Here is a 15979-nt window from a genome sequence, read left to right as displayed (position 1 = left end):
AAAAACAAATACAATCATATTTGTTCCAAACAATGTGTCTTGATCGACTGATTTTAAGCCTGGCCATTTTGAGCCCTCCTTGTGTTATTGCCCCCTGACCTTTGACTGAATGACCTCAGTTAGGAGGTCTCATAAATCAGCTACAGGAAAACAGATATCCTCCATTTACAACCCACAAAAGTACAATGCAGACTCACGCTGAGGTTTCTGTCCCAGATCTGGATGGTGCCATCTTGGCAGCCAGCTGCAATGAGCTTCCCATCACGGCTGTACGTGCAGCATGTGGGGATGACCTTCTTCCCCTGAAAGGAGCGTGGTTTGAACACCGACTTGTGCTGCTTTTCGGATTTCACATCCCACGTACGGACAGTGCTGTGGAAAGACAGAGACTTTGATTTAACATTTCCCGAATGCTGTAAACGGCCCATCTGTCTAAACACAGTAGATTGGAACGTGCACACCCACAGACGGCACGATAATCAAAGAACTAAAGAGTGTGCCCTGCATTATTGTCATTGTGTTCAGGTTAAATGGCTCAGTGTTACTGGGAGAGGAGTTCAACAAACTGAAGAACAGTAGATCAGTTTGACAGGTCAGTCTAAAGCCTCCGTGAAACTCTCATTCTTCTTCCTCCTACATCTGTTGAACACATTACACAACCTGAAGTAGCAGGAAGGGAAGATTACATGATGTCCAGTACATATAGAAGATTTCACTTCAATTCTAATAAAAACCAGAACTGCTGGGCATTATAACTATTACCTCATCATTTGGTGGTTGTAATTAACCTTTAATTCTAATTTTAAACATTCTCTTATTGGGAATACCAGTTGAGTATCACAATACTCCTAAGCTACTGGCATGAGAAAAAAGCCAATTTGCATTGGATAAAACTGGTTTTAGCCCACCACCAACATGCATTTACTGACAAAGCAGGTTCGAAGCACACTGAGTGAATCCAAATCTGTCTGTAGAGCCACTGCGTGCTTCAGTGAGGATCTTGACCTTTGGGTCATGGGGTCAGCACAGGAATATAAACACACACAGGCAGGGCTGCTACTAACATCCAGGCTAAGGGATTCCTCCGTGAGTGGCTGCAAAATTACAGACACACACACTCAACTCTGTTTAGATAAGTCGAACAATGTGATACAAATGCCAGCTGAAGACGTATGGTTTGAGTTAGAGATGGTAAGGGGTCAAATAAAAACTGGGTTTGATGCATGGTTGTAAACACCGGCCAAAGATGGTGAAAAATAGATGGATGGAGGCACCAGCATTGATACATGAGATGATGCTGCTAACGTGTATCCATGTACAAATAATTACCACTCACTGCATGATAAATAGATCCACCTGCTGCCTTGGCCTTTAATTTGCTTACAGAGTATCTGTCAAGCCAATAAAGACAACATATACTTTAGTATAGCATACAAAAGCTGCACACTAACCCACCAGGAGTAAGGCACTTTACTTTCTCTAATGTAGTGGTTCTCAACTTCTTTTTGGGCCAAGACCCCATTTTGATATCCAACATTTCTGGTGATGTCTTTCTAGAATTAGTATTTGACATTATATTGTGTTTTGAACAGACAAATTTGTGCATCAGCTCATATTTGTATAATTAATTTTGTATTTTTTCACAATACATTATTGATTTGAGAAAGTGAAAGTTTAGAATACAGTTATTTGTGGTTTTAATTTGAAAAGAGTAATAATCATTTAAAAAAAATATTTATATATAAAATTTTAATCAGTATTTGTTTTATCAATTACTACGGTAGATATTAAGGTAACCCTATTTTAATTCCAGGCGACCCCACATGGGGTCATGACCCCAAGGTTGAAAGACACAGCTCTAATGTTTATTCATTTTAAGTGTAAAAATCTGAAGGAAAAGATCATAATAAAAGGTGTACTTCGGCTTCAGTTTCACACTTTAAAGCTTTAGAGCTGGTCATTCTCGCGATGACAGCAAAAATTAATGTAGCAATGAAAACATAACAGTTAACATAACAGCATTTGTTATTTTTACTTTTACAAAGATCTTGTTCCCTCCCCCGGAGAAACGCTTCAGAGACAGAGAGGTGAATGTAATAAAATGAGGCCTATACAATCTCAGTCATGCATGTGCACTTTACGAAGTCGCACCGTCGTTCACACATCAACCGAGGAGTGACATCTCCCAAGGCCTCAGATTTTATCTGCTCGCCTTTACTGGCCTGTTGGACATGGTGGTTACTGGGATCACTTTCCCAGACGATGAGATAAGACAGAAAAGGGGTGTAAGAAGAACGGTGTTCGTCTTGTGCAGGGCTGTTTGCTGGTTAAATTCCCCTGATAGCTGTATTGTCCAGCGACTGGTTCACTGAATAACTGGAACTCTGCTACGCAAAGGAGGATTATAAAGAGGGGAGATGCTCCATCTTTTATTGCAGCTGCAGAAGATAAAGTGGGGGAATAGAAGAAGGATTTGGAAGAAGGCGTACAAACACATACAAACACACACACACAAACGCATACACAATTTTAGTCAAGCAATGAGGCCAACAGACAGATGGAGCACAAAGAGAGTCAGATTCACAACTTTTTACAAAATGTGTCCTGAATCCTAAACGCTAACAAATTTCAACAACAGAACAGGTGAGCCACACACTTCAGGTGTTAATCTTAACTTAAAATCAGCCTTAGACAACTATCCGCATTCAACCAAGCACTTGTGTGATAAGAACTTATCCAGTTTGTATGCAGTTTAAATACAAAATGCAAAAAAATTTATTTACAGTTGAGAAAATAAAGGCCCTGTCAGTTGGAAACTCAGTTATGACAATGAAGAACAAATGGGCGGTCTAAATCTATGGTATGCACATTCTTGGGCGAGATATGGAACACTTGCATTGAAGGTGGGAAAAGGTTGAGGGTGCTATGGACTGTCAATGAACCCGAAATGTCCCACTGTGTAAATGGTCCCAGCATGCTCGCATACACTTTGTGGTGCCTGTCATCGCTCTTCCCTCCCTGTTCCGTCAGGCAATAACCTTTAAGTAAAGCCATTTCCCTCTCAAAATCCAAAGTAAGTCATTGGTGAGCATTTGGCTGCGAGCGGACAAACTAATGGCCTACTTACTTGGAGATTGGGGAGGCAAATATAATCAGCGAGGACACGCGCTGGCTACTCTCAAATGATACTTCCTCAAATTAAGACCAAAACCAATAATTTGTTTGTTGACAGTCAACGTTCTCTAGGTCTCCATGCACATACACATACACACACGCGCGCACACAGATCCAGCTGCAGTTCTGACAGTGGGCCAACAAGGAGGGAATCCCTGGCATTCAAACTGCCTGGAAACATTCAACAATCTGTGTGTTTGTGCACAAGAGTGTGCGCGTCAAAACGACTCACAACCAACACGTGGTCTCAATTAGAAAAGTCCTCATTATTCCACTGGCAAACATTTCAATCACATGGTGACATTAAAACTGCGCAATAAATATATGGAAAATAATAGCATAAAACTGTAAAATACTAATAATTAAAGAGATATTACACTAGCTCCTATAGGTACAGTATATGCAGCAGGTCTTATTATACAACAGTGAAAGCCAACGTTGTGTCTACTTCAAACACTCAATGAACTCATCTGACTTTTTCTTTTTTTAGGAAAATAATTTATGGTTCTCTGAGCTGGACTTCATTAAAGCTTTAAATCATAAAGACATTGAACCCCCTTTGATCCAATGTTGGAATAGTTGGAAAACAGTTCGCTGCTCCAAAAACTACACAATGACAGAAGAATGGGAAATGTTGACCCATTCTCAGCAGTGAATCACACAGGAGAACTGAGGAATCCCTGCTACCCTGCTGCTGCATTATGAACCTGCTTCATTGACGGTCCTCTGGTATTCCTCTTCCACTCAGTCGGAAAAAGGTTTGGTGAATGAAATCATTCAGAGAAAGGAAACACGGCCTTAATGAATGGAATTTCTCGCAACTTACAGGATCCTTAATGAAGTCGTTGGGCGGTCCAGTGATTACGTTTAATAACCTAGTCACAAAAACACAATAAAGACCTTCCTACATCATTAAAAGACCTGAATGTTGGTCTCATGTTGAAGCTGTAACACATGTAACACAATAGGACAACGGGTGGACTATTGTTTTGAGGTCTACTTAGTAAAATCTATACAAATAGAAAGGATCGCAGTGAACAGGACAGAACACAAACATCATGCTGTGGTGAAACTAAGAAAGAACCTTTTTTCCTTTTTTTTTTTTAAATCCCAGTAACATCAAAACACTATTCCAGTGAGCTAAAAGAAGAATACTGTTCCAGTATTGTTCCAAATTGAGTAGAATTTCAAAGATACCCGTAATCAATCCTTCAATTCATATTACACATCACTAACATCCACACTTTGACTGTGGGTGGAAACCCAGAATATCTGTCTCCACTCACAGAGGAAATGCAAACAGAACCATCAGGATTCGAACCCAGTGACCTTTCAGATGTGAGGCAGAGACACTGCAAACCTCCACTGAGCGGCTTAGAATATACTGTAAACCTTAACGCAAATTCCAATATTTTATTATCAGAGTATCAATACAAAAACTTAAACATTTTTTTCAAAGTTTTATGCAATTGAAGAAAATAACTATATTTATAATAAAGTACAAGTACTTATAAAAAGGTTTTTCACCTAATTTTGTTGTTAACTTTTATTAGACCTCAATAAAGCTTTTTTTTGTTTGTTTTTTTTTTTTTAAATCATCTGAGCATTTAAAACAGTTTTTTTACTTAAACCCAGGTGTTATGAGAGTGACTTAACCATTTCCAGAGAGATTTGCTAATAAACATAAAAATATATATTTTATTACCAGTTTCTTTTGTCTAATTTCCAACCATTGCAAACAATTAAACAAAAACTCTAAAGGGGGAATATATACGTAGCTCAAATACTGTCCTTAGTTTGGAGACTGGAATTATTAAAATATACTCAAAAAAATCCTGGTAAACCTCTACAATAATATAAAAATAACAATGAAAAATGTTTAAATAACAATACCAATAATAAGACTGTCAGTATCTTTTCCTGTTTTCAGTTTAAATTGAAGAGGTTTATGATCGTTTTCCTTGGCTACATTGGTCAGTATTTGTTTCTTATGTTTGTTACAATAATAAGTTATTTTGTAAGGCTGGAGTTAGATCTGAAGGTTTAGCACTGACTGGAGTCTAGGCAGTACTATTCAGCTGAACTAAAGCAGTAAAAAGTGTGAGTAAAGGGCCATGAGTTCTCTGAGAAAGTGAAATAAAGCACTTTAAAAACCCACAATGCTTTATAAACCTATGAGGTAAGAGTGTAATGGCAAATAAACTACGTCCTCTCCTTGTAAATCAACATTTGCAGTCCTTATTTATTCCCTCCTCTCTGTCACCTTCTTCCTCGCTCTCTGAGACGTTGTTGCGTTGCTGACCTGCTGCTGCTGATGTGAGCCTGAGCTCACATCCAGCTGCTACAGCCTGTGAATGACTCCCTGTGCGCTCCCTCTCTGCTGCTCTCCTGTGAGCCGGCCAGGGGCAACACCCAGCGCTAACGTGCCAGGGGAGGATTTCCAGAGCCGCACTAAGAGCCCACATAAACCGACCGCCACATGTGGGAAAGCAGGAGCACTGGTAAACAGTGGGTCGTGGCTTGCCCGCAAAGCTAGGCCCTTGTTTCCACTTAATGATGATAGCCTTGGGTTTCTGCACTGCGGCCTGTCACACACACTTAGACTCATCACTGGGCTTGCTCGCGAGTTCACTCAACAATATTGCCACAAAACCTATAGCAATACAGAACAGTTACACTTATTTCTCCCACGGGTCTAACATTCTTATATTAGTGTTTAAGTATAGCAGCAACATAAGAAATATATTAATTTACAGCAACTGATCTGGACTAAGCAACCAAGATACAGTTTAAAAGAACATTTTTGGAAAACTTACAGTATACACTACATACAGTATGCATGCGTTACCGGAGTGGACTAGGACCAAAATTCAGCCCCGGCATTTAGTGTTCTAACCAGTCCACTACATTATCAGCGACACCACGTAGAAGCCGTTATTAAGTCAGTGATGCTCAACATGTGGCTCTTTATGTCTTCATTTGAATTATTATTCCTCCAGAGAAAACCTTAAAATGGGGAAACTTTGAAACCCCTTTTACCCATTTCCTTTGACCATTTTGCAACTTCCTGACACTTTTGTCAGACTTCAGCTACCTTTTGGTAATAAATAAATGTATATATTTATGTCCATTTTTGCAAGTTCTTTTTGACACTTTTGTCCCATTTTTTTTGTACTTTTCATCCAAATAATCTAACTTTTGTCCAATAAATACCACACATTTTGCCTCTTTTAATTCCACATTTTTGCTCTTTTTTTTTTACTATTGTTTGCCACATTTTGTCTATTTAAGCTACCTTTAGCCATTACATGCCACCTGGTTCCCCCTTATTTGCCCATTTTTTGGTTACTCTTACCTGCTTTTGGCCCATTTTAGTAAATTTTCACTCTTTTCTTGCCACGTTTGAACCATTTTTGGCCACCTGTTTCCATGTTTGCCTCCACTCACTCGTCAAAAAAAACGTAGCAATCAGGATCAGGCCACTTTGGGGCGACGACCCGCCGGGACGATGCACGGTATGGCCAGTCCACCATCCCTCCCTACACGGGCTGTGCTTAGGACATCATCTTCCATGGGGGGGGCCATTTTTTGCATGAGGGGACGCATTTATTTTGCGCAAAGGTGCTCCGTAAGGCACGGAAGGAGCTAAAAGAGAGCTGTAATGTGTATGTAGTTGTATGTTATTTGAAGGCTGAAAGGCTCTTGAGCAAAAAAGGCTTAGTGAACTAGTAAGCATGCTCACTAGATTAAGTCATGTTTTTTTGGTCATTATTAGTAAACTAGGTGGACCCAACATGTTCACTAGTGAACTTGTATAAGTAAGATATCTACTAGTAAAGCCATATGCAGCAGGACTAGTGAACAAGTGATGGTAAAGTGTACTGACTTACTAGTGTAGGGAAAATAAGCACTAGTGAACTAGTGAAAAATCATGATAAGTGAGGAAAAGAGTGCACTGACTGAGGCTTCCTATTGGCTGGTCAGTCCAAAATAAAACATGACAACCAATGAAAATTCAGGATTTTGTTCTTACCTTACCTGCTTCATTTGCTTTATAGTTTGCTATAAAAGACTCACATGCATATTTAGTTCTCTTTGTGACTCATATTTTGTTTTGTTATTTCAGTTTGAAGTTATTTCTAACAATTGATAATTTTTTTTCAGAGAGCCAAATTACTGTATCTATACTTACATACAGTACATTATTTAACACTACCAAGGATTTTCAAGTTAAATACATGTTGTTATATAATCATTTTGTACCGATGATACATTAAAGATGGGGTGAGTGGAAACTCTTTTAGGGCCCCTATTTGATTAGGAGCGGCCCCTGGTGTTAATGCAAAGATTGAGGCCAGGCTGCAAATTGTGGGGAATGTCCAATAATGACAACCTGAATCCTAATGCACTAAAATAACTGCATCATCTGCGAGGATTAGTGTCTTTCTACATAAAAAATAAAAATAAAAAAACAACCCACAAATGTAATTTGAAACTCTCAGGTTATGTGAACCATTTGAAACATACCCGTCATTGGAGCAGGTCATGAACTCTTCTTTAATCTTCGGATGCCAGCAGCCGGAGTTTAGCATTGCCGTGTGACCCTGAAAGCAGCATAAAGTGACAGTGAACAAAGCATCCACTCAGAAAGAGCTGAAATGCCAGAAAGCCTTTCCAGCCACTTTGATATACAGTTACAGTACAGCATTTACACTCAACATTTATATGCTTCTTTACTGTGGATTTAGCTCGTTACGTGAATATTCAAATTTTCCATTTGCCCCAAAATGTTTTCAAACTATACAGCAGGGGAAGCCTGGTAAAAAAAAAAAAATCCTCATAAGGTAAATGTTGCCAGAAGGAGCCGATGAAAGTGAATTTGTGAAGGCATGTTTTTCAATCTTAGACAGCTGTTATTTTTCTTTCTAAGTGGTTGTTCTACTTTTCAATTCAGGATGCTAAAGGTCAGCAGTTAATTGTTCCGAGGGTGCTTTTCCTTTCTTCTGTTTGTGTGCTGAGATTTATAAACTGTGTAAGGAAGGAAAGTGTGGTTTTCATTCACAGAGATGTACACGGTCTATTTGCCCTCTTTGTTTCTTCACTGCACATGTTTCTGCCTTGAGAAAACCACGCTTAATTTGATCATAACGTAACGCTGACTTCTGGCCTTGGTTGACATCGGCCTTTCCTCAAGGCTGAGCCGGTGAACTCTGAGCTCAGGCCACGGATCTGCTTCAAACGGCCACGCTCCTTTAAGGTGGAGCAGTTATAGAAATACCTATGCTGGAGTATTACTCATAACAAATGACTTCAAAGCAGGGGAACCCAGAGAGAGGCCTTCCCCTGCTGCGAGGTCACAGAGGAAGCCTTCAGCATTCAGTGAAGAGGGCTTCAGAAATGAAATATCTGCTCTTTGACAGGAAAAAGCAAAGCCATGCATTGGCAGAGACTGACCCAACGGCACTGGTATGTGACTGTGTGCATCAGGAAGACACACTGCCTGCTCACTGTCAAACTCCAACACACCACTTCAACAGTCAATTAAACTAAACTCTCCACCCTGTGTGTTTTTATGACCAGAAGGAAATACAGATTGCGAGTACCGGTAGTTAAATTTAACGGTAAAATACACGATGGGAGTCAAAGCTTAAATGGGCTGTGAATGGCCCAATTACTTCCCTGCTCTGTGCAACGGCATCAAAACAAACAATTATCCATCACAAGAGCATTAAGGGCCAGGAAGAAGAAAGACGCTATAGCCTGCCAAACAAAGTGATTCCTCCTCCTCAGTTTAGGACAACCAATTGCCAATGACTTAAAAGGAAACAGGCTGCCATTCATAAACATGGAGGATGATAATGACAAACAGAACCAAGAAAGGAGCATGTCCTGACAACAAAGCCAAATAACTGAGAATGATACCGACGCCCCAGTTGGTCATCATTACAGAGGCTCAACAGGTTTCTGTATGCAGTTGCAGATTTGGGAACTAAGGGTGTAAGAAAAAATTTGATTCTGCGAAATATTGTGATATTTCATTGCATGATTATAGTATCGATTTAAAAAAATGTCCAAATCCATTTTTTAAAATCATGCTTATTCTAAAAAAAAAAAATTTAATTGTACTAAAATATGCATATTATATAAACTAGGTGTCAGTGAACCAAAAAAGACCTTGGTAAACTACCCCACTTCCCAATTTCAGCTTGGTAGTTGAGAGTGCTTTATTTTCATAAAACATACTGGGCACATTTATAAATGTATGTGGTTACTTTATTTTAAGAATTTAAGAACTTAACAGAATCAGAATCTGTTGAAACTTTTTTGAAATATGTAATTTTACAGTAGGGCTGGGTGATTCAAGATATATCGAGTTTTCTTATTTTGGCGATATAGAAAATGACAATATCGCCTCTATATATAAAATAAAAAAAAAAATCTCTTCCTCACCCTCCGCGGGCGGTCTCTCTTTTTTTTTTTTCCTCCAAGCTCGGGTCCTCTACCAGAGGCCTGGGAGCCTGAGGGTTCTGCGCAGTATCTTTGCTGTTCCTAGAACTGCACTTTTCTGGACCGAGATGTCTTCTCGCATCTCGCCCATTTCCTCCTTGTTCCAGTAACCCATTTTACATCGAGGTGCTCTGGTTCCCCAACACCTGACGCAGACCTTGTTTGGCTGGGCGACGTCTGAGCCGGCATGTCATTCATTTCATTGTATGAGGTAGGCAGTAGCGTGAAGGGTCTTGCCTAAGGCAGGTCCTCTGTGTGCAAGTCGGGTGACTTACCACTTGAGCTAGCCAGCCGCTATATATATATATATATATATATATATATATATATATATATATATCATATCATTTTATTTTGTTTTAAGACACTTGTTTTAGGAGAAATTGTTTTCACTGCTTCCTGAGAACAGCATGGAAGTTAGATGATCACTGCGTCCTAACCCAGAGCCTTCCCCTAAACAAGCCAGACTACAGAACTCACTCACACATGCTGTCTCTTATAGGAGAAAAATACTGAAGAGTCGCATATTGTGCTACTGTTTGTTAATAAATGTGCCTGTGTGGCATTTTGCAACATCACATTTAACCCAGAATTGTCTTTCTGGTCAGAATTCATTTGGATATCACCAAGATATATGAGTTTTGGTCCATATCGCTCAGCCCTATTTGACAGTTTGATAAACATACCACTTGTTTTTTACATTTGTACTTGAATTACACTTAGTTAGAATAAACACTTAGAAATAAAAATCTCTTTACATAAATATATATACTTTATTTTATTAATTATTATTATTTTTTTCTTATACCTAAGCATTTGGCACCTTATCATTCATTTGCACCTTGTTATTCAGTTCAACCTCCTTGTTTTCTGCGTGTGTGTATAATTATTATTATTAGTGTTGTTTTCATTGATTATTATTATTATTGCTTCTTTTAATTTTCTTTTCTATGCCGATCTTTGCCTTTCCAGTTATTCGTCTGGGATAAATAAAGTTTTTTCTGATTCTGATTTACCATTTACTTGTTCTTGCAAGTTTAAAAAAATGAAATAAATTGTATTTCATACCATTTGTGCTTGCAAAGGTGAAATTTGTAATTATTAATATCGCAATATATACCACATTGTTTAGTTTTGGGATATATCGTATTGTCATGGTAATGCACCCCCTATTAGGAACAGAGCTAGTCACAGTTAGAAATCCAAAGATGTGGCAGGGTTTTATGTGTTTTTCACAGCTGCAAAACTGGATGGCTTACAAGTTATGTTAAAAACCATGAATAATAAAACACAGTTTGAAAAAGGCATGTTTTGATCTGAGATTGAAACACATGCCCACAGAGAAAAAGAAAATCAACAAACAATAAAATATATGGAGAGAAAGATGTCTTTGTAAGCAACTGATATTAATTTGCAATGAATAGATGCAGTACATTTCTAAACCTAAACCTTCCTTGTTTTATTTCATTTCTACATCATTTAATGTTTGACTGCGTTATTTGAGAGATTATGAGTCAAAAAGGACACCCATATTGCCTGTGCACAGATGACCTTGTGTAAAAAAAATTTTTGTACACCGTCAGCAGCCGCACCGACGAAAGCGAGGCGAGGACTTAATTGTTAGATGAGAGAAAACTAATCGACTCGGACACTGTTAGCCAGCCAAAATGTATTTTCACTGAACCCGGCTCCCCCTCTGGCACCAGATGGGACCGAGCAGGACAAGAATGTGGGACAATCCAGCCAAAGTGCAGTTGTAATCAATGGTGCCTTCACTTCAAGTCATTCACATGGGTGGAATAAACCAGGTCCAAATCTGCTACAGCTGGCACAAATGGTTTTAAGACTACCAGTTTCCCAGTAAAACTTAAAAAACATGGACACTTAATTAAGGATGGCTCTTTGTAGACTCGGGTACATCCAACAGATGAACTGCAACTGTCCTGAAAAGCTTGTTGTTTATCCCTGCAGTGACTGCCTCTGATCACATGGCACAAATAATCCTCACATAAACACAACTGCTACACCTTTCTACTATTAAGCAGGAAAAACCTGTTATCCTGTCAGTGTTTAGTACCAACTATCATCCCTGTAGTTGCTAAGGCAATGAAAACACACCTTACACCCCTTCCAGTTGTTTCTCAAGGACCACAGTTCTCCCCTTTTGGTCTAAAGCAATTGTCCAACCAAATCAGTGACACAGTAATCATTTTTAATAATTGGCCAGAGTTAGAAGTTACTGATGTAAATCTTTTAGTTCAGCCCGTTTGGCATGTGGCAACTCTTCAAGAGTTTTGGTTTGAATTGACTTTATTAATCACCTCGAGGCCACTCATTGTTGGCCTACCAGTGCACACATGGAAGAATAGAAATGATTTGTTTTGCAGTGCAAAAAGGGTCATGTCATAGAATTATACATATTCACAGGCCAAAGACTGGTGTGTGACATTGCCTAAAGCTGCAGTATGTAAGTTTATTTTGGTGTCAAAAATCCATAATAACCTTTGAACTTATAGTCATTTAAAGTGTTCCGAGTGGACACTGGACCTCTGCACCTTCTCTGGGCTGGACCTCTGCACCTTCTCTGGGCTCTGTATTTAAGCTTTAGAAAGCAAGTTGCGTGACGTTACTTTTCAGCCAATCAAAGATCTTTTTACAGAGTGGTCCATGAGGTGTTTGGGAGTGTTACCATTGGCGTTCTTGTCCTCTGTGGTAAAGTGCAATGGCATGAGAAGTCCCCATCGCGGCATTAGGCAAAACGGTTACGAGGCAAAGCAAGCGGAAAAAGGAAGACCGGCATGGAGAAGCAGCAGTCTAAAATCCCAAAAATGTTCATGCGGAATAGACTCTACGAAGGTTTGCGGGGACTCAAGGTCCGCCCCACGTACTGGTGTCAAAGGAATGGAATAAATAAGAGAAGCATATTCAAGAGAAGCATATTCAAGGTGGAGACAACATGCACAATTAATTTTCAGTCTGGAGGCGAAGTGGAGTGGGTCTCCTCCACCTGGGATCTCTGCAGACGGAGGAGGGGCTTGCAGCAGCCTTCAGTCGCTGCTTTTGAGGACAGTACAGTAACTACAGAGTGATACGCGCTTTCATGTCAAAGTCTCTAAAACATCAGAAACTCTTCAATAACACAAAATAAAGTCCCTACATTTGTCACTAGTCTCTATTGACAAAAAAAAATTGCTAAGAGCTCCACAGTTGTGCGCGTTCATGAGAATTTTGGTGAGTTTGAAAAAGGGAAAGGAGGGGGAAACATCTTTGATTCCAGTCCAGTCTCACGATTCTACATACTGCAGCTTTAACAGGTGATGGGCCCTTTAAGATGTGAAGCATGTAAATGAAACTCATGTTTTCTCATACCTTTGTGTTTGCCATATCCACAATGTACTGGTCTCCCTTTATGCACTCCATGACGTTAAAACCATCACGGTCCAACACTTTAGCCTGAGCGTTGCCAGAAATGACGAGGATGGCGTCGCCGGTGATGCTGTACTGAAGAGACTTGATCTGATGGCTGAGGATACACACACACACAAACATGAATACACTCTCCAAGACACTAATGCATACTGTTAACCCAGCAGGGGGAATTTGAGTAGAGTAGATGTTTGTTTGGTTATCTGAGTAGACAAGTTGTCTAACTGAGAGGTTCTCAACCTTGGGGTCGTGAGACACTGTGAGGGGGTCTCCAGATGCCTTCAAGAAACTAGGATAATTATTTGAACAATTTAGCCCATTTTTGCTGCATTTTTATGCAACTACACCAGAAAAAAAACAATGACGGACTTTCACAAAAGTTTTCGTCAGGTTGGGAGTGGAGTTCATGGGTAGAATTACCAGCGGAGGGGAGGGTATTTTTTTTTTTCCAAATTCAACTTGTGAGGTCACAAACTTAGAAAATTTGAAACGACGCACTTTTCTCTGGATGGTTTTATTTCCCATTTTGTGTGACGGTGGACACTCAAGTTACCACATTTGTGTTAAAAAAGACAGTGGATTTTTCATAATATGTCCCCTTTAATCAATTTCTGTTTTTTTTTTAAAATCCCATTTCACCACCTTTTCCACCATTTTTGTCACTTTTAACCCATTCTATTTATGATTAAAACAAGGATTGACATCTTTAAGATGACTATAATGTGGTGCAAATAATAATAAACGTTCTGGTTAACAGTGGATATTATTCAGATAAATAAATAAATGTGGTTATCACAGATTCAGAAAACAATGAACCATCATTTTACTGACTTTGTGGATGGGCCCCAAAAAGCTCCCCCCTTTATAGATGGCCCTGTCTCTACATGACTGTTCATATATGGGTATAGTGGGGGTCTCCGGTCTCTGGCCCCTTTATTTTGGGGGTCGCAGGCTGAAAATGTTGAATACTAATGGTCTAATTTAGAAATTATATAAACATCACACTCAAACAAATCCCTCTGTATGATATGAACCTTATCTTGTTGGGGCACCATGCATGCTACTGAATACACTGTAATCAAGCTAAACGTAGCATGCATGTTTTCAAATAAAAAGGGAAAACCTGCTACAGTTTAGTGCCGCTGGTTCTCAAAGCCAAAGAGGAATTTGATCTTTGATGATAGCTTCAGAGAAACTCAGCATAAACACATATGCACACACACACAAACACCAACATATCGGCCATCTGCTTTTAAAAAGCCTAATTTTGCATGAAAAAGGGACAATGCACCAGCGTTAACATGTTGTGCACGAATAGATGCAGCCACTGCAGGATGTTTGCATGAATGGGAGTGAAACACATGGTCAGCAACTGTGTTGATGAGTCACGTACCAATCGCAGGGCTGCAGAGATCTGAAGGCATTCAGGGCCTGGTCCATCCCAGCAAAGTCCCAGAAGCGCACGTCGTAATCGTATCCACCAGTCACCAGACGAGCACCAGAGGGGTCTAAGGCTAGAGCTGATACCTGAGGAGAGGGTTTCTGTCTTTAAACAGCTATCATCACCCTGCTTTAACAAATAAAAAAGATGACTAAACGTAGAACTATTGCTCTACTATAACATGCATTTATTAAAAAAAAACCCACAATATTACAGTTAAATCAAGCCTTTAGAAATAGATTGTTTTATAAACACACATACCTGTATATATATACATTTAGAAAATAAGTCAATTTTTTTCAAACCACTAGATCCACCAAAAATGACAAACATTTAGGAAAAAATAGCTCTGATTTGTGTTTTATTTTGCGCTTAAACATCTGTAGGAGTTGCAGTAAACAATGGATGAAAAAGGAAATTCTTACCGTCTTGTTGCCGTGCTGCAGACTGATCTCATGAGAGTCTGGAATCTTTTTCACCGGATTCTAATATTAAAAGAAAAAAAAAAAAAACATTCACAAATAAAAAGCAGAATTAGGTGCAATATATTTGTCTATATTTCATTGATTATTTTTCAATGAAATAATTTTCTTACAAACTGGTTCAAAAAGAAAATCTATTTATCTTGTTTAAATCAGCATTACTGTAAAGCCTTGTGATGGTTCATCAATACTTTTAGACTTCAACATGTTTAGGGGATTTTAAATTTGTATGAAATATGACAAGCCACGCATAATCTTTCCTCTGCTACCATTTAGTGGTGGTATATTGATATTACAGATTATTACTTTTTATTTTTACAGCCTTTTTAAAGGGTCTTTTATCATTGATTGCTAAAAATTAATGCTGTTATTGTCTTCATTTATTCATTATAGCCTTGTGACACATTTATCAAATAAAAAACAATGTTAAGATATCCATACATTTAAATTTTAAAAAAAAATCAAAGTCTTCACCCTTACATTGCTCATATTTCTGTCTAATGCTGAATAGAAAGTGGAGTATTTAAATCATACATCATCATCATCATCATCTTCATCGTCGTCATCCTCATCATCACTGTCAGCTGTGTAACCAGGCGGGAGGGGGGGTCCAACAAGTTCATCCTCATCCTCAGGAGGCACCGGGGGCCCAATGAGCTCCGAGTCTGACTCACTGTCACTGCTGCTGCTGCCCTGCACCCTCCCCTGCACCCTAAAAACACAGACAGATCAGTGTGTGACCCAAACACAATAAAATAAAAAATTATGATTAAAGAAAGTAACCCCTAGGCCAGGGGTCTGCAACCTTTACTCTTAAAGGAGCCATTTTGCTTAATCTGACCTGGATTAAAGACCTTCCGGAGCCGAAAAATACCTTTCTCAATGAAGACAATACAGTTTATAAAATTCTATACAGTTAAAATAATATCAAATAATTTTACTAGTTATT

At 39.0% G+C, this 15979-nt stretch overlaps 1 protein-coding gene across 1 annotated transcript in view; it reads right to left on the bottom strand.

Annotated features, from left to right (window-relative positions):
- The window catches only part of wdr70 (WD repeat domain 70), a 65847-nt gene that overhangs the window by 46204 nt on the left and 3664 nt on the right, over positions 1 to 15979 (bottom strand). The window contains exons 5-10 of the mRNA XM_028462131.1: positions 15565 to 15742; positions 14974 to 15033; positions 14501 to 14634; positions 13051 to 13204; positions 7702 to 7778; positions 198 to 372 (exon numbers count right to left, since the gene is read on the bottom strand). Of these exons, the coding sequence (XP_028317932.1) occupies positions 198 to 372; positions 7702 to 7778; positions 13051 to 13204; positions 14501 to 14634; positions 14974 to 15033; positions 15565 to 15742 (778 nt within the window). The remainder of the gene's footprint in view (positions 1 to 197; positions 373 to 7701; positions 7779 to 13050; positions 13205 to 14500; positions 14635 to 14973; positions 15034 to 15564; positions 15743 to 15979) is intronic.

Source organism: Gouania willdenowi, chromosome 12 (genome assembly GCF_900634775.1).
Source record: "Gouania willdenowi chromosome 12, fGouWil2.1, whole genome shotgun sequence".
NCBI lineage: Eukaryota > Metazoa > Chordata > Actinopteri > Blenniiformes > Gobiesocidae > Gouania > Gouania willdenowi.
Note: the sequence above shows the minus strand (reverse complement) of the source record. Positions and strands in the feature narration are given on the sequence as shown.